The sequence below is a fragment of the Argopecten irradians genome, chromosome 3 (genome assembly GCF_041381155.1).
Source record: "Argopecten irradians isolate NY chromosome 3, Ai_NY, whole genome shotgun sequence".
In the NCBI taxonomy this organism is placed as follows: domain Eukaryota; kingdom Metazoa; phylum Mollusca; class Bivalvia; order Pectinida; family Pectinidae; genus Argopecten; species Argopecten irradians.
Genome location: NC_091136.1, coordinates 29,466,407 through 29,484,995, shown reverse-complemented (window position 1 = coordinate 29,484,995; position 18,589 = coordinate 29,466,407). Strand labels below are relative to the sequence as shown.

At 34.0% G+C, this 18,589-nt stretch overlaps 1 protein-coding gene across 1 annotated transcript; it reads right to left on the bottom strand.

Moving 5' to 3' along the window:
• Window positions 1-3,586: 3,586 nt before the first annotated feature.
• Window positions 3,587-17,325, bottom strand: LOC138318140 (serine/threonine-protein phosphatase 4 regulatory subunit 3A-like). The gene is made up of 17 exons (XM_069260270.1): window positions 17,186-17,325; window positions 16,803-17,076; window positions 15,447-15,502; window positions 15,140-15,238; window positions 14,089-14,712; window positions 11,635-11,784; window positions 11,049-11,093; window positions 10,622-10,738; window positions 10,122-10,176; window positions 9,000-9,076; window positions 8,736-8,838; window positions 8,198-8,356; window positions 7,565-7,734; window positions 7,101-7,246; window positions 6,432-6,643; window positions 5,714-5,967; window positions 3,587-5,231 (listed from the first exon to the last, which is right to left on the bottom strand). Exons 2-17 carry the CDS (start codon window positions 16,948-16,950, stop codon window positions 5,130-5,132), a joined length of 2,517 nt encoding a protein of 838 aa, XP_069116371.1. The 5' UTR covers window positions 16,951-17,076; window positions 17,186-17,325; the 3' UTR covers window positions 3,587-5,129.
• Window positions 17,326-18,589: the final 1,264 nt, after the last annotated feature.

Sequence of the window (18,589 nt, the reverse complement as noted above, 5' to 3'; positions counted from 1 at the left end):
GTCAAAGATAATGGGTGTTTGCGACATTTTTGACGCGTTGCAGCTATATAGGCCTATTGCCATTTCATTAATAAAATACCAATATAAAGTGCATCTGGGGTAGTTTCTTCAATAATAATGTTTGTTAATTGCTTTTTGTCTCCAGTGCTACATTAAATTACCTCAAGTCAGTCCGGTGCCCGCTCTATATCCTACATCAATCTGTATATAGTAGTTTTCCAATACAGGAACACATGATGTTCCTCTACACTGGACTCAAATCAATGATAAAAGTTAATTCATTACAGTTCATTTTCCAGTTATGGCATGGTTGCCCTATAGTTATAAATAATATCATGTTTACTAAAGAATCGATCAAGTCTGTTTTTAAAAGTGTTTATGTTTGAAGCTGTTACAATTTCTTCTGTTAGACTATTCCACCATTTAACTGTTCGGATCGAAAAGCTGTTTCCTCTTTTGTTGGTCTTAAACTGTTGTGGGAAGATCATTTTGGTGTGACCTCGACTACCCTGTCTGTATCCTACATCTTTCCGAAGTTTTAAAGATGCTCCACCTCCGACAAATGGTTTTTTTTTCACTATCAAAACCAAGAACAGACGATTTAGTATTTTTCTTCAGTTACAAAAGTTACTTACTTTACACCATTACCACCACGGAAAAGCTTGAGCTTCTAATTTTTTCTTCAAGGTAAAAATATGAAAAATAATTAATTGCATCCCGAAAAAATTCCTTGGCACTATATCCTATATGGAATGAAGTACTGATTGCTCATGTACCAAATGCAAAATAAATTATTTTGTATATTTTTTGTGTTTATAAGACAAATATATACACGATTATACATAAATTTTTGTTCAAATAATGAATATCATTTATGCTCTGTCAGCGGTGGAGCATCTTTAAGTATTGTTTGTTATCTTAAAAAGTTCCATCATGTCTCCTCTAATCCTTCTATATGTTAAAGTAGGTAGTTTTAGCTTCTGCAGACATTCTTGATATGGTAGTTCTTTCATGCCTGATAGACTTTTCGTGGCTCTTCTCTGTACAGATTCAATTTCATCGATATCTTTTATTCTAGTTGGTGACCACACAGAGCTTGCATAATCAAGATGTGTTCTTACTAAGCTTTAAAGGCCCACTACCTTTCCGGAGAAAAATATAAAGGTTTATTAAAAACATTAATTACATCAGAAAATACATATCGATGGCCTAAGATGAGGTTACAACACCAAACAAATGCAAGATTTCCTGCGTAATATATGACAACAGCTGAGAGTCATTTCGCTGTTTTGCCGTCTGGCGCAGTGATAGTCAACTACCGCGCGGTATTTAGGACGACGGCGGGAAACATAAGACGACCCGCGTTATGAAAATTAACGTTTTATTTATTTCAATCAAATTGTTCAGAAGGTGATGATACGTGTAGTATTAACGGTAAGTTAATAACTTTTGCGACCCTACACAATTATTGATCTCGTTTTAAATTCCCATTTCAAAAATTAAAAGCCGTTTTGGAAAGGTAGTGGGCCTTAAATATAGCTATTAATTACTAGTAACTAAAATATCTGGTATATAGATTCGGGCTACAGAGGACCAAAGTATTATTTAAAATACAAGAGATCCCAGAGGGATCTTGGCGCCCACCATAGAATGATCTATGTCTGACAATGGAAAGAAGGATTTTTTCTCCCTGCTTTTCAAACTTTTTCAAATATACAACATATGACATTTAAGACAGAACGCTGTATTGCTTTCTGGGAATCAGCGGTGAAATCCAAGATGGCGACAGGTTGGCCATCTTGTTGACCAATCAGTCCCAAAGGTACTATGCACAACTAAAGCCCAAGGGGAAACTACGCATGAAATATGAGAGATATCCCTTCAGTAATTGCAGACAAATAGCGATAACTATCAAAATCCAAGTTGGCTGCCTGGCGTCCATCTTGTTGACCGATCAGTCCAAAATTGCAATATGCACAACTAGGGTCCTAACGGAACCTACATATATGACATTTGAGAAAGATCCTTTCAGTACTTTCTGAGAAATAGCGGTAACATACTTTAACTATCAAAATTCAAGATTGCCGCTAGTCAGCCATCTTATTCACCGATCGGTCCCAAAATGTAACAAGAATTGTTAACGGACGGACGAACGACGGACGAAAGGCGATTTGAATAGCCCACCATCTGATGATGGTGGACTTATAAAATTCAAAGTAACAAATTATTTATAATGGATCTTTCCAGGATTTAATTGTTACACATGCCGGTATTGTCAGGTATATTTAGAAATATGCAAAAATATTTTAACTCGGATAGGTCACTTCATACCTTGGTTAATCTTTGGTATTCGTGTTTTTCTTTTAAGGGCCCCTTTCATTTATAAGCCATGGGAATGCATTGTCAACAAGAGATCCCAGAGGGATCTTGGCGCCCGCAAAAAATTATGAATCTATGTCTGACAATGGTAAGAGGGATCTTTTTCGTGCTTTTCAAACTTTTTCAAACACACTACATATAAAATTTGAGACAGATCGCTATAGTACTTTCTAAGAAATAGTGGTAACAAACTTCAATAATGAAATCTAAGATGGCGGCCGGTTGGCCATCTTGTTTACCGATCAGTCCCGAAAGGCATTATGCATCAGTCCTAAAAGGTACTATGCACAACTAGGGTACAAGGGGAACCTATGCATGGAATTTGAGAAAGATCGCTTCAGTACTTTCTGAGAAATAGCGATAACAAACTTTAACTATCAAAATCCAAGATGGCCGCCTGTCGGCCATCTTGTTCACTGATCAGTCCAAAAATGCAATATGCACAACTAGGGTCCTAGGGGAACCCTCATATGAAATTTGAGAAAGATCCCTTCAGCACTTTTTGAGAAATAGCGGTAACAAACTTAGCTATCAAAATCCAAGATGGCTGCCTGTCGGCCATCTTGTTCACCGATCGGTCCCAAAATGCAATATGCACAACTAGAGGGTCCTAGGGGAACCTACATATGAAATTTGAGAAGATCCCTTCAGTACTGTTTGAGAAATAGCGGTAACAAGAATTGTTAACGGACGGACGACGGACCACGAACGAAAGGCGATTTGAATAGCCCACCATTTGATGATGGTGGGCTAAAAATATAAAAGCAGTACATCCAAATGTCCATGAATAAATGATTTTCATTCTTTTTCGCTATATTAAAGGTTCAATTCCAAGTAAATTTCCTTTGATCCTTTGTAAAGGTACAAACGTAATTTATCCTGCAATGATTTGGTATAAGTGTAGACATTCCACTTATTTCAAACTATCAGCCTTTTTGATACTGGATTTCCCATGTTATTCCTAACAATTTAGATTACCATACGAATGTGTTGTCGTTACAACTGATTGGTACTACTATAGCTAGATAATTAGAATAGCCATTTAATTCAGCAAAACTTGGAGATTGATTCAGATGATCCAGTGCTATCCAGAGAGAGAATGTATATAGGTTTAGCCTGTTATTCCATCCTACGGACTGTACCACGGACTGTACCACCACATGTCAATGAAATTTGTTAAAATAAAATGATAAACAAAACAAACAGGTTAGTTTTCATATTGCATTTATTTTTCTGTCATATTTATTTTTTTAATTAAACATGAGCCTATTTATACATAAAACGTCACAATGAATGCATGAGATTTGTATTTTTTTCTTTTTTGGGTTCATACCATCGCTTTGTTTGTGTGATTCCATCCTTTAAAATTAAGTCACAGACTATTTCATTACTATATAGATATATATCTTAAGTATGTACATATTAACACCCTCTGGGAACAAATAACAATGGTATGTCGACATGACAATGGGCATGCACCAATCATGCAGATTTAAATAATGCTTGCTGCCTCTGACAGTTGTACTCTGTCAGTCAGGAACTATATGTTCGTAGCACAGATGAGATTTTATTCGCAACAAAATACTTTACACATTTGCCCGAAAATAGTCCTCCCCTGTATTTTTGGACAAAACCTACCAGAAAATAATCCACCCTGCCAGAAAAATAATCAGCCCTAACTCATATTTTTGACAACACAAAATATTTCATTTAATCTTCAAGTAACATAAATAAGTCATTCATCTTGTATCAACAGATTTGAGTTCTCAATAAAATCTCTAGAGCAAGAAGAGAAGAAAAGTCTGTGACCGTATGTATGACCAACAGGTCACGTACTTCCACTTGTTAAATTAACTGTACAAAAATTCATTTACAACACAAGGTTACTTACTATGTTGATGAAGCACTGAGATGGAAATGAAAAGAAAATGGAGATGATGAAAATAATGTGAATGAAAGTGACGATGAACTTAATGACATGTTGGTTTAAAAAATATCACACAAAGATGTGGAAATGCTTTTCACATTTGTATCTACTAACTCAAGGGAGATAATCGTTAATGGATTACGTTGCATGCATCATGATTTTGAGATCCCAGTTAAATGTGATTCCTACAACGACTGGCATCCTTTAGGTCCCCTTCAGCTCCTTCCACTGCAATATAAATGGATTTAACTTGTGTGAAAGAACCTAATATTGTACTTTTTAATAAGGGCAGTGTGACCAAAAGGTCTATGTTTTCAAATCTACAATAACACCTTCTGGGTGGTCATTGTAGAATTGGCACATCTGACTCACAAACACATTCATTTTTACTTTGACTTTTTAAAGTTTGTTTTAAAAGATATAAAATTCAGATCCTGAGGTACTACAGACGGTGAAACATTCTGTTACACAAATGGTCCACATAATTTAGATTTAGGACAATAATTGTCGCATGATTTCCTAACAACAAATGTTGCGTTGGTAATTGAATTCCCCACAGTTCACACATGTAGTGGAATGGTAGAAGTTTCTATCAAGCCACATACAGATCACAGGCAATTGTTTCACTAGCACCCTGACTGCTATTGATGCTGGCCAAAGCATGAGAAGAGACCCATTCCACAGCCTGATAAGGGGTCGACAGTTGACCCGAGAGTGATCTCTTGTCTTAGCCCTGACAACTATTTGGGGGTGTGGGGCAGTTGGTCAGTTGAGGCAACATATTTAATGACTTAGTCCATCTACACTACAACACTAGATTGTGTTACGTCGCTAATCTTTGTCGTTTAGCAGATGGCGCCTCTTCATCCTCCTCTTCTTCGTCCGAATCCTCATCTGGATAATCCACTAAACCAACTAGAGTAGGCTGCCAAAATACAAAACAGGGTTTAGCATTAACTTTGTATGTGTAGGTATGAAAATCTGGATAACTTATGCGCTTAAACCTTGCTCTGTAATGCCTCATAAAAAAGTGAAATTGAAAAAATGTTTTGTGGAATATTTCATATTCTTATGTGATAGTGTAAGATGAGGTTAACAAAAACTATTTTAAAATTATCTCCAAGGTAAAAAAGCAATGCTGAACATAATTTTATCCTACTTCTGTAAACCCGCCTATTTTGTCTGTTTTCATACTTTAGGACTTTCACATTAAATTCACTTTTACAGTCTAGAGTAAATTCACTTTTACAGTCTAGATTTTATGTTTCTATCTTTTCTCTGTATGAATTTAAAACACTTTCCCAGCAATTTATATTTGCGATTCTGATTGTCCGTGAACTATGCAAAATTTAATAGTGCAAAAATAAGTTGGTTAACAGTATAAATCAGAATATGATGATGACTTACCCGCTTTGCTGTGATAGTGTTGGCTTTCTCTACTGTTGATATGGGGACATTTGGGGAGCAGTTGGGGGTTGGACAGGGGTCGTTGGTGGAACCAGGACTGTCCGGACTTCCTGGATTACCTGGACTTCCAGGGGGACTGTTTGGACTGGCTTCTGGACTTCCTGTTCCAGCCCGAAGGTTGATGTTAATGGTGGGTGAGGACTTGTTCATTAAGCGAGGGGGTGAGTCACGGAGGTCTGCTGGCTGCTCTTTCACTACACAGTAAAATATTCAGAGTGTAACTAGATATAGTGCATGCACCTTCAGTTTATATGAATAGAAACGATACAAATCTGATATGCAAGTTCATCAATTCATTTAAAACATAACATTCCCTAAAATTTATAATTACTCTTTACATCATATTGATGTATGAGAAATCTTTAAATGATTATCAAACAATCTTCATTAAGGATGAAAGCAGTTACTCTGTATCAAGTTATTTTCCCAAGGATTATACATCCATGATTCATGGAATATTGCTATGATTGTGAAAACTTGATCCCCAAAATATTAAGAAATTGTTGAATGATATATACCCTTAATGCCAGATTGCAGAAATTTAAAACCAATAATAATGTCTTTTTTTATCAAATCCCCAATGTTTTGACTGGGGGAATTGACCGGCTGTACAGTATATACTACCAATCACAGATGCTGACAAATACTGTAATCCTACCTTTTCTATTGATGGGATCAAATTCAGTATCAACCGGCTCCCTCTCCACTGTAACCACACAGTTAGGGCACTTGGACTTGAACAGGTCAGACATGTGGACAGTACAATCACCATCATCTGTCTCCTCATCCTGATCAAACCACATCTCCTCTTCCTCCTCCATGGTACGAGCATCACGTCGGTAACGATTGTTTCGTAAAAGTGAAGGCGTCCTATAAACACACATATGAAATATTTCACATTGTTTTCTAGTATTTGTTCGTACAGCTCTAAAGGAAATTATGAGTCAACCTGTTCAGAATTTCTTTTCGGGAACAAACTTCTAAAGATTTCTCTTTTGATTTGATTTAGAAAGCTTATTTCCATTTTTTAAAAACTCTATATGAAATCTGATGTTTTTGGGGGTTTTTTTTTAGCCTGTATATCTCATACTTCATATATTGGATACATTTTAATTTTTCAGTATCCATGGAACATTTTTCTCATTCTGACCACTAGTCAAGACAACAACTCGTAATAATGAGTTTTCAACAATGATTTATCACTAACACTACCAGCAAGTCTCTATAAACCTGTGATTTTGGTGCAGATTAGTTTACCGTGCGGTTTTTGTATAAACCAAGTATGCAGTTTTTAACGTATCCATTCTATTAAAGCATTATCACTTACCCATCGAGACTGGCCTTTTCTTTGAGCCTCTCTTGTTGTTGTTCATATCTCATTTTGAGGGATTTGAATGTTGTCACATATGTAACAACTTCTAAATCTTTGATATGGCTTTCTACTACATGTGAACATAGGGATTTAATATCTTCCTGTAAAATACAAAAGAATTCCATTTAGTTCCAGAACAAGTGCATAGAGTGTGAATGCTCCAGTCATTTCAAACAATCCTTATGCACTTCATTTTGAGATATGTTTAGGCATACATTAATGTTATAACATAAAGTTTCTTCTGGTCTTTGTCAGTGAAGGCAAGTGCACTTTTTCTTCCATATAAGCTCAATTGCATAAAAAGAATTCCATGTAGAACTATAAACTAACACATCTTTCATATAGAAAGTGCAACAGTAAAATTACTTTCACATATTAGTATGCAGATCTGTTCACACATAATAACATTTGCTACTTACCAGTTTAACATATTCAAATAATTCAATGATTGCCGAGTTCAACAGATTGTATCTGTTGCCATTGTCTTTGAATGCATCTACTACTGGTTTGAATAGACAACCTTTTACTATATATCTATTGTAGAAATCTTCTTTAAGTCCTATAATCTTTCTCATGAACCGCAGTGCACCTACAAATGATAACATCAGGCATTAAATAAAAGAAGAATAATGTCATAAAAGTTTACACCAGTTCCTTTATCTTTGAACGTTCACATCCTATTAATGAACCTTTTCAATATAGTAATTTATATCAGATATTCTTAAAGAGCAAAATTTCATTTTCACCCCCATTAATTTAGCATTTACTATTCATAGAATACATGGTAGTTATGTTTAACCTTCCATTTTTTAAAGAAAATTGTGTAACATTCTTATTTTCACAATAAATGTATACCGGAGAGGGGAATGCCTGCTTTGCACAAATACAGTTAGTTAACAGGATCATGGTAAATCTCTGAATATGAAAAGTTTGCTTGGGACCAGCAATACCAGGGTATTTGAGTTATACAGGTTTGATTAAGAAAGGTTTAACTTGATATCATGATAACCACTTGCCAACTCTTTTAGGAAGTAGACCATTATTGAACTTACATAATGCTACAAATGCATGTCTGGACTTGAGGAGGACTAGGACTCTGCGTAGCAAGTCTTTGCTGATGATGTAGTTTTTGATATGATACGTGTGATGCTCAACACAGAAGGTAAGTAATTCTAAGATCAAACTTGATAACTGGGCTGTTTGAAAATCATCTGAAATTGAAAATGTTTAAGACATAAGTAACCTGAGATTATAGATACTGTATAGTGGGACATTTTGTCTATAAAGAATATTTGAACATCAAAATTAACAATCACATGTCTACTTTATGATTTTTTGTCATAGACAAAAGTAGTAATGACAGTAAAGGTTGTTTTGGAGAATGTCATGATAAAGTACGCTAAATCAAAATGACACCACAAACTTCACACATATATGTCTTTATATCTTTATAAAGCAGAAAAAACTTTAAAATAATTTTATGCTGTTGGTTTTTTTAATAAAAAACAAATGTAAAACAATGCCCTAACATTTCAACTAACATTACAATATCTAAGTTTGCATGGGACTTTGTCTATTTAAAACCCATACCTTTACTTGGTCTGACATCCACAGTGTTGGCAAATAATGGGGCGGTCAACACATGCATGCTGCGCTTGTAAAAGAAACTCAAAAACTCTGTCTTTTCAGTTTTCTGAAAATTAAAACAACAAATGTTTTAGGTCTCTACTATTTTGAAGATATTTTGAAATCATTATATATCATGGAAAATATAACACTACAAATGCACTTGCTTCTATATCTGTTACAAAGTACCAAAGAATATCAAATACATGGATAAAGACGTGTCCTTACATTTGAAGTAGCCAGCATGTTTTCAGGATCAATAAGTAAACGCAGAATTCCCATCAGCTGCACTGCTCCTCCCAATTCTAAAACACAAACATCAAATTCTTTATATTTCTGATGTATTCAATCCATCAAAACAGTGTACTTATATAATTAATCTGACAGGATTATCCATCTTATTTTTACTATTCCAAATACATGTAAAAGATCAATATCAATGCTAGTGCTATTTACGGCTGTTAACTTGTTTTTGATGACAAAAATATATATATATATATATTTCACTGCCACACTGGTTAGTCCACAAGTCATGGTTCTTTAGTGTTGGTCAAAGGTCAATAAATAGGACAATGACCTACTTATGGAATAATGAGTGTTAAATCTAAGGATTTCGTCATCTTTCAGGAGAGTCAGCACAATTGCATTTTCAGGGGGTACTTTTCTTCACTATCTGTGAGCTATGTCATTTAGCCCAAATCAGGCGGTACAACAAACAACTTTAACCGGCAAAATGTACCGAGTGCCACCCGATACCAAAACCCCTGTAAATCCATAGGTGAATTTAAGACGGAAGGAATGAAAGGATTGTCAGAAGAAAGAATGGACAACAAGTAACATAATCGATAAACCCTAGGTATGAAAACTCACATATTTTTAAGTAACTCATACAAGTTACAATGGTACTTGACCCTTGTGACTTGAATTGGCAACTGACAGGTTATGAATATGTAGCATTCTCTTGGGTGTTGGCAGTACTGGGCTATTGTTGGGGTATCAAGTCAAGAGTCTAATAAAATCAATCTACCTTAAACAACTTATAGATGTCCAATATATCCTCGGTCATAAGTGCAAATTGCACTGTCATTTATTTACTTCAACCCTTTGGTAAATGCATTTATGAGAGAACCAAAGAAAATGTGGTCCAAGTATTTGTGTAAGTAAACAAACTGTGCGATTTACACTGGAGACCAAGGAATAGGATGAATTAATACAAATACTTCCTATATGTAATTATCAAGTACTAGGAATATCACCGTTATCTATACTTTGTTATACCATTTGCAACGAGTACAATTGATTGAAGATTTATGGTAATGTTTGTGATCACACCCTTTAATGAGAACTTACCTGGGTCAGTATCATTGATCATCTGTTCGATGACTAGATTGATGAGTAGGTCATCCTACAACAGATAATTTATAATTTACTCTAGATTATCAATTTACTTTCATGACTAAATACTGTAAACCGACTTATTTCTTTTGCAACGACTTAATTTCACGTTTTTGTGTCTAACGACTTTTCCACATCAACTTACTTTCACAATTTAAACTTATTTGATTCTACTGTAGCTTTACTGAGGATCATTTTTTGTGGCAATTATTCTCATGACTGCCAATTCATTTTCAAGTTTTCTATAGGCCCAGGAATTACGCATGTGAAAATAAGTTGATTTATAGAAGCTATCAATAACAAGTTCATTTGATAAGATTTATTTTCCATATAATTTTTACCAAACATCTGTCTTAGAAACATGAAAACATCAGACTTTTCAAATTTTGTTTAAAAATTCATTCTGATGTTTTCAACTGCCACATATATCACTGATTTAAGCAAGAATATCTTACATCATCATGACTTTGGCCTTCTCGAAGAATGAATTCACGGACCATGGACGGACTGAACTCCACTATATAAGAAAATATGTCAATGGCTGCTGCTTTCATCCTTGTATCATCCAAACCCTGAAAACAGAAAAAATATCTAATTCAGTAAGTAAGTACTACGTCAACTAAATAAGATGGAAAACCAAAATGGGAAGATAACATACATAAGTTTATCACAGAGATTTATAATAATTAACAGGCCTTCATGTAAATATCAACGATTGACTTTTATTTCCAAGGTGTCAATACAATGTCAGAATTACTATATATGTATTATAACAGTAATTATTTTGATATTTTAATAGATTGTTACAATGTCAAAAATTATTAATAGATTAATAGAGGTAATCTCAATAGCCAGCTTTCAAGGACTATGTTAAAATCTTACCAGGATAATTTCTATAGCTGATAAAACTCCTAGGACTGACAAAGTCTGGAAAAGAAATGGACAAATCTTTAATTCTTTAATTATCTGTAAATCAAAGAATTCTTTATTAAGATTTCTGATGTCACTACTAGCAAAACGACTAAATAGAAATTTGAACAAATTAACAGATCAATCTTGTATATTTTGATCACAAATATCCCAAATCATCGCAAGATATGAATACATAACTGTACTGGTAGGCAACCCCATGAATCATTCTGTTCCCAAAATAATGCTAACACTAAACAGTCACACTCATTATTTCATTATAAAATTCATGACTATTTTTCATCAATTGCAAAACTAGTTAAAAACTTATACAAATCACTTTGATGGCCCAGATCCCCAGATGTGAGCAAGCACCGGTCTGAAGATTAATTAGGACAAACTCCTGCCTTTTCCCCCAATCAGTGCTAGGTATTGGACCATGGCTCACGAGAAGTTGAATGGCTCCGAGCACTCTTATCAACTATCAAAACACCTTACAAGTTTCAATTGTAAATGACAAGAGATTCTGAACATAATCAGATCTTTTCTTCTTACACACCTTGAAGAAAGAATCCCTACTCTGTGGCTGTAGCGTTTGTGAAAAAGTGCAGAACTCTTTCAGAAAGAGGATGAGATCACGCCTTACGTTGTCATCTGTTTCATCATCTGTTAACTCAGCAAAGAGGGTCGTCAAAAACTGTTCATCCTCCTATGAAATGAAATCCATTCATTTATGAGAATACAAAGTAACTATTGATACATATACTGCAGTGATATAATAAATATACAACCCTGTAATAAGACTATACCAGTATACCACACACAGAGAACGTATTATCAATGGGTCTTGACCATATCATGATACCACTCATAAAATTTGCTGAATATAGGTTTAAAGTATATATAAGTAACAAAAGTAAACGGGAGAATATTATCATCAATAGATCTGGTTTATTTGTTCAAATTCATGGGTCAGATAGATATGTTGATATTTTTGAAAATTTGAAAATATGTAACTTTTCATTGAAACTATTTAGTCTAAATATTTCATTACTAGGCTTAAGCTTTCAACACATTTCTTATATATATATCCAGACATGCTTAATATTACTCATTGTTTTGGTATACAATGAAAATAAAAGGGCTTGTGGAAATATACACAGACATTGATATCATTGATGAAAATGTTACAGTTAAAAAATAAAAACTTAATATTCCTGAAATATACTAATTATCACAACTGTCTTCACATATTACTTTGACAGGAATGTAAAAACGAAACTGTCTAATTCCATCAATCACAGATGAAAGATGATTTGACAGCACCTATATAGTAAAAAAGAAACATTTAAAAAATTGTTTTATAGTTGTGTTTTCTTTATTTATATATATATATATATATATATATATATATAGCTATATATATATATAACTAGCTAACTTCCCTTGGGTTCCTAATAAAACACTCACTAAATCTTTCTCCCATATTCACAGGGTTAAGTATACTGTGTTTACTAACAGGAGAAAACACTTATACAATCTTACAACACAGCTGCATCTAATTTTAAGATTTTCTCTTAATTTGAAATGAGAAATACAGAGCGATCAAGTTGTCTTCTCCCTATAGCTATAGGAACCACATAATAACCCTATGAAGTTTCTTTGGAAGAACCCTTTATATATTTTCTGACATGGGAGGAGGGTATATAGACAGCTCTCATGCACTACACAGTTAAGTTGTGTAACACCATCAATACTTGCAGAACAGTCGCTGAGTGTATATTTTTGATGCACAACAGTGGTCATATGAAGATGCATGCACATGGTAAAATGAAAATACTTAGCTTCTAAACAACTGAATTTCTTCTTTTTGAATTTAGTTTGTTAAAGAGTATAAGTAATTTTCATGTTGGTAATAAACCAGTTCTAATGAAAGTAGTTGGTAAACCTGTGACCTGTCTACAATTGTCTGTTAAGTCATCAGTGTTTGCAATGTAACAAATATTAACTTGATCACCATAATTTTTTTATATATCATGTATTTTTGTTTAATTTCTATAAGCCAAGAACATTACTTTTATAAAACATTTGATTTTGCTTTGTGGTTCCATGGCAGAATTTATTTCACTAAATTGTTCCTTTCAAATAGGAGAGAAAAATAATCAAAGGATCTGTCAAATGGAAAAATATATTGCAACCTTCATGGACAGGACTGATCTCATAATTTGACAAGCCTGGAGTTGATCATGAACATCCATTAAAAAAAACTTGGTTTGAGATATCCCTTTCCACTTAACCAATTTAGTGAATTGCAAACCATATAGGTAAAATTTACAGTTTTCAATAATTTTTCATATGTCCTTTTTCCATGCTCTGTATTGCGGACTTGAGATGCATGGAACAACATACTGAATATGTTCACACAGATAACAAATCATTGAAAATCAAAGATGTGATTTCCTAGCTGCGATATTGTAGCTAAAAGGACTTCTAGACAAATAATGATGTCATCTTTAGAGCTGCAATTGGTGCCTATCACTGCTAATGAAGTAAAGTAATGATTATTCAAATCATTATTAAAATGTTTGTATGCATTTTATTGTACTTGTTTTATATCACTTACCTATACACAAGACAATAAAATTGAACCGTATAAGTATAAAATTCACAATGGTACATTATTTTTTGACAAAAGGACAATTATACAGCAACTCAACAAATTGTAGAAACATATAGTAGGCCTGGTATGTATATTCATTCTAGTGATTTCCTAGCGGAGAAGCTTTTATTATGGACAGGGAATGTAAGGGATGGAATTGAATTATTAAGCATTGAATATGTTCAAACATTGAGGCTGTGGTTTCCTAGAAAAGAAGTTTTTAAAAGGATATGGGATGATTTGTTTTTATATATTTCGCTGTAGCAACAGCATATATATGGATTAATGTCAACATTTTCAAACCTTTCATATTTCTGATGACAACATCAAGGTCTTGATGACACCTACACTTACCTGAATCATGCTGACAATTTCTACTTTGTTGAAAAATATGAAAGATGTCAGCGTAGAGAGCATGTTTTCCTCAAAGACTGAGGGTGTTGGTAATATCACATCTTGAATGTACTGAACTCTGTATGTCTGATGAATCTTATTGAGAAGTTCTTGATTTGTGATAGGTATGACTTCCTTGAATTTGGCAGTGTTTCGTAAGTATTCTCTGTGTTTGGCTGGCTGTGGTAGTGATGGATCATACTCTAACACTCCGACAACATCAAATATTGTTTCATCTGCAAACACGATTTCAAACAATTCGTTTTTGTTCAATAAAAATATACTTTTAAAGATCTCATACAGGTGATGGAGACCGTCAATGTTCTCCAAGTCTTCACACATATGAAACAAGTCCAGCAACTTCTTTATATAGCCATCAGTTTCTATCGCATAGAAAAGCTTTTCTCTACGTATAGGTGACGGAAGCACACTGCTGAAGAGTTCTGAGATTTCATCAAGCTTACTCAGCTCACAAGCGGGCAACTCAATAGGTGGGGCAGCATCAGGCATTTCATCAAAACGCTCATCTTCAGACTCCTCTACGATATCTTGTGTAATGTCCACAGATGGGTCTTTTCCTTGTACCTTCAAATGAAAATGTTTTATAAATAATTGATGTTACACGAAGCAGAAAATCTGTATAATTGAACATTAAAATTAAGTTTTTACTTCAGAAATGATTTTTTTCTTTATTTGCTTCAGTTAAAATGTAATAATTCTGCCAAACTATATAGCTAGAATAATTTTCTTATCAAACAAAATATGGATATGTAGATATTATTGACAGTGTAATTGATGATTATATAATTAATAATTCATTTTAAACCCCTATCATATAAGTATCAATCCATGATGATATTCCATACAAGGATTTCTTTATAAAGTCATCAATACTTGTCAAACTTCAAATGATTTCTTGTTCATTGTTTTCCAAAATACTGACACAGAATCCAAGCATTCTACAATAAACTCTTTGTCCAAAAGAATTTTACTACTGGTTTGTTTTACTTACAGAACAGATCTTTTCCCAAATTTCGTCACAACCAGCTTTTTCTTGGAAACTGAGGGCCAGGTCATAATTGTCAGCTTCTGCCCATACAATCAATGTTTCCTGAAAACAGAAAAGATTATGGTAAATTGCCTTATCATTTTACCTGCAATGATGCAACCACAAAGTTGTATGTACTCCATCTGCCAGAACTATACAAAGGTCATAATTTAATATTTGATATTGAAATTTATAATTGCCATTTTTCAAATTGAAATCTTAGATGTGAATGTGGTAAAAGAAATCAAATAAAAGGTCACAAAATAGTTACCTGTTGTTTCTGATAAGCAGTGTCTGGTTGAATCTTGGATTCCAGCAAGATTGAACCTGTGAACACAAACATAGTTGTGAGCAGACACAGCTATAATAAAAATAGTTCTGTGATGTAAAATGTTGATAATAGATAAAACTAAAAAAGAGTTGGTTCTACTTGCGAATCGTAAACTCATAATTATACAACAGAATAATCATGTTCCCGTGTTTCACATTAAAAGTTTTAATCATGATGAAGACACATGCATATTGGTTTTTATTTTAGCAGACAATTCACAATTGTGAATTCTGATATTTTCAACAACTTTCTACATGCCCCTCCCCCATCTCCACTGGGAAGGAGCATTACCTAATTTTAGCATGAATATTGATAATTGGGAAAATTAAAGTTACAGTTTGGGTTTTATTAGTTTTGAAGTCTCATGGCCATAGTTTGTTGGTTTAGATTATATCCATTTTTTTTTTTTTCTACAGGCAACATTTATAATGATCCGACATTTAGGAGCACTTTCAAGATATCAATATCTGGGGAAAACAGTGATTTTTCAGGGTGTTTTGGAAAAAAAGTTTTTGTAACAAATTGGGAATTTTTAATTGCAAAAAGAGCAGTTTTGGAAAAAAGTTACCCATTACTGAACATGGTATAATTAGTAATTAGATATTGTAAAACAGAAAACAGTTTCATTTTATCAAAAGGTGACGGCCACAACTACAGTTTCAGAGTAGTTTGTTTTAGATTAAACAACGAGGGGAGAACTTTTCAGTTTTGTTTGTTTTTCAGAGATTTGATTTGAGAATTTTTCATCATAACTGGGAAAAAAATAGAGGGGTTTGGCATTGGGAATTAAGTCGTTTACCGACCCCAGTTATGTAAGGAGAAAAGTCACTGGAAAATGTGCCGATTTTAGTTGATAAAGATAAAAGATTTATTTTCTACCAATTCAATATCCATCACTGATAGGCCTACACAAGAAATAAAACCACAATAACAGTTTTCTTGATTATCAGGTCACCGGGTGCACTGTCAACGATGCATTGACCTACGTCAATACAACGAACCTGTGGTTATGTGAAAACCTGGTCGGAATCTCGTATAAGGAGGGATGGGGAGTAATCTAATAACTGGATTTTGTTATTTTGATGTAATTTTCAATGTTTCTGAGACCTTGATTTCAAGGGAATACACGTGTGCTTTGTTGTCCATACCGACCGCATCTGCTTTAGCGAGCGACGGTTGACCTACATAATATAAACCAGTCTACAACGCTTGCACACGTCGACGAAATAAAACATATAGATATAATTTGTATATCTTTAAAATCTATACATTCTCGTAGCATTTGTATCCACTAACCATCTGTTTCCGATCTGACCAGAAGAGACATTCCTTTCAATCGTTCAACATAGGCCGATGACACATGACCTGTCCCACGATCATCCCATTGCCGGTCTTCATTTAGCATGTACAATTTTACACGTCTTCTCGTACTGGAATCGGCCATTTTCAGCTATCAACTCTGGGACGATCTTATTTTACTTGTCAAAGACGTTGTCCCCGCTGTCATATATAACACTTTTTATCCAGATCAACGAGACATTGGCCGATATTGAATCCACCGCCACTCGATCTGCAAATTCAAATTTGACTATTTAGAATTCAGTCATAATGATGTCACAATAAACAATCCTTTGTTCAAATTATAAGTAGCAAGGAGTAACTCCACAATTTTAAAATACCTTTGGATTTCGAGGGGTACTTTGTAATAACATTTGCACCATAAACATCGCTTTCAGTCCATTATGGTCGCCATCTTGAATGTGTTAAGCTTGTCTACGGGGTTCACAAGTTATTTCCCACGGTTCCCGCGTTTGCTCAAAACACTGAAGAGTTCTAAATCAGCTGTTTTCTGCTTTCGTGACATTGGGATTCAGTAGAATCTACTTATATGCATATATCTACACTCACACTCTTGATTATAATAATCAGCATGGAGCTATATATTACAGTATCATTATTTCTGCACCAGAAAACCCCTATTTTATGGACATAGGCCTAGTACCCAAATAATAGATCTTAGGCTAGTTTGGTACTAACAGACTAACCAATAGCAGCACAGGGATCTGAGAATTAGTTACAGATTGTTTTTTTATCTAGAACTTTAAAACGTGTAAAACTGGTCTTAGGGCACTCTGGTGGGTCCATGATTATATAATCTGTAACTAATTCTCAGATCCCTGTGAATTGCACATTTATATTTTGGACTAAATACACACCAATATCAAAAGTAGCGTAGCTGTTGGTACTAAATCAATACGTTTGAAACCGGTCTATTGTATTAAATCACATCAGAAACATAAAGACTCTCTGCATATAATATGTTTCTGATCATATGCACATTGGGGTATAAACCAGAAATATATATACATAGAGATTGGCAACTCCGCCATTTTTACGATCGGCAGATGTACCTCTGTATGTGTTAAGGGTTTTTTAGATAAACTCTTAATAGTTAAATGCAGTAGAATAACTCTGATATGTTATAAAAGTTAAGTAGTTTTTTGATGGTTTTAGTACGATTTTGGATAGAAAAAAATACTGTTTTAACTTGTATATTAATAAAACAAAATACACTTCCGGTTTTAAATGTCTGATTTTCCAAAAACCAGGTAAAATTGCTGATTTTCATGCTTTCAAAAATCATATTAAATAACATCAAGCGGGAAAACTGGTAACATCAAACCATGATTTAATGTTTAAACTTTGTGTTGATGCAAAAATATCACGTTTAAAAGAATACAATTAAAAGTAGTTAGTATAGTTAGGAGGTCCCGCTGCCTGTCAACAAAGACAAAGAAGGAGTTTCTAATCTCTATGTATTTATGTTTCTGTATAAACACATGAAAGTTTCAAACTTTTATAAATTAAAGCCCTCTCACAGAGTCTTTTGTAATCAGAAGGGTATAGATAGATAGACCTGTAGATATACGATGTACAAGATCCAAGTTTGATATAGACAGAGACATATTAAGATGTAGGCTATAGGCCCATATGATTTCTGGTATATCTTCAGAAACATTTACATAGAGATTGGAAACTCATTCTTTGTCTTGTTGGCGGCAGAGGGGACCTCCGGTTTATAG

What these genes read in the sequence shown, in the direction of transcription:
- LOC138318140 (XM_069260270.1), bottom strand. Translation starts at nt 16,950, where the DNA reads ATGGCCGATTCCAGTACGAGAAGACGTGTAAAATTGTACATGCTAAAT. An exon ending in TATTTGAATATGTTAAACTG is followed by an intron (nt 7,247 to 7,564) that starts GTAAGTAGCAAA and finishes TGTATTTTACAG; the next exon opens with GAAGATATTAAATCCCTATG. An exon ending in GAAAAGGCCAGTCTCGATGG is followed by an intron (nt 6,644 to 7,100) that starts GTAAGTGATAAT and finishes GTGTGTTTATAG; the next exon opens with GACGCCTTCACTTTTACGAA.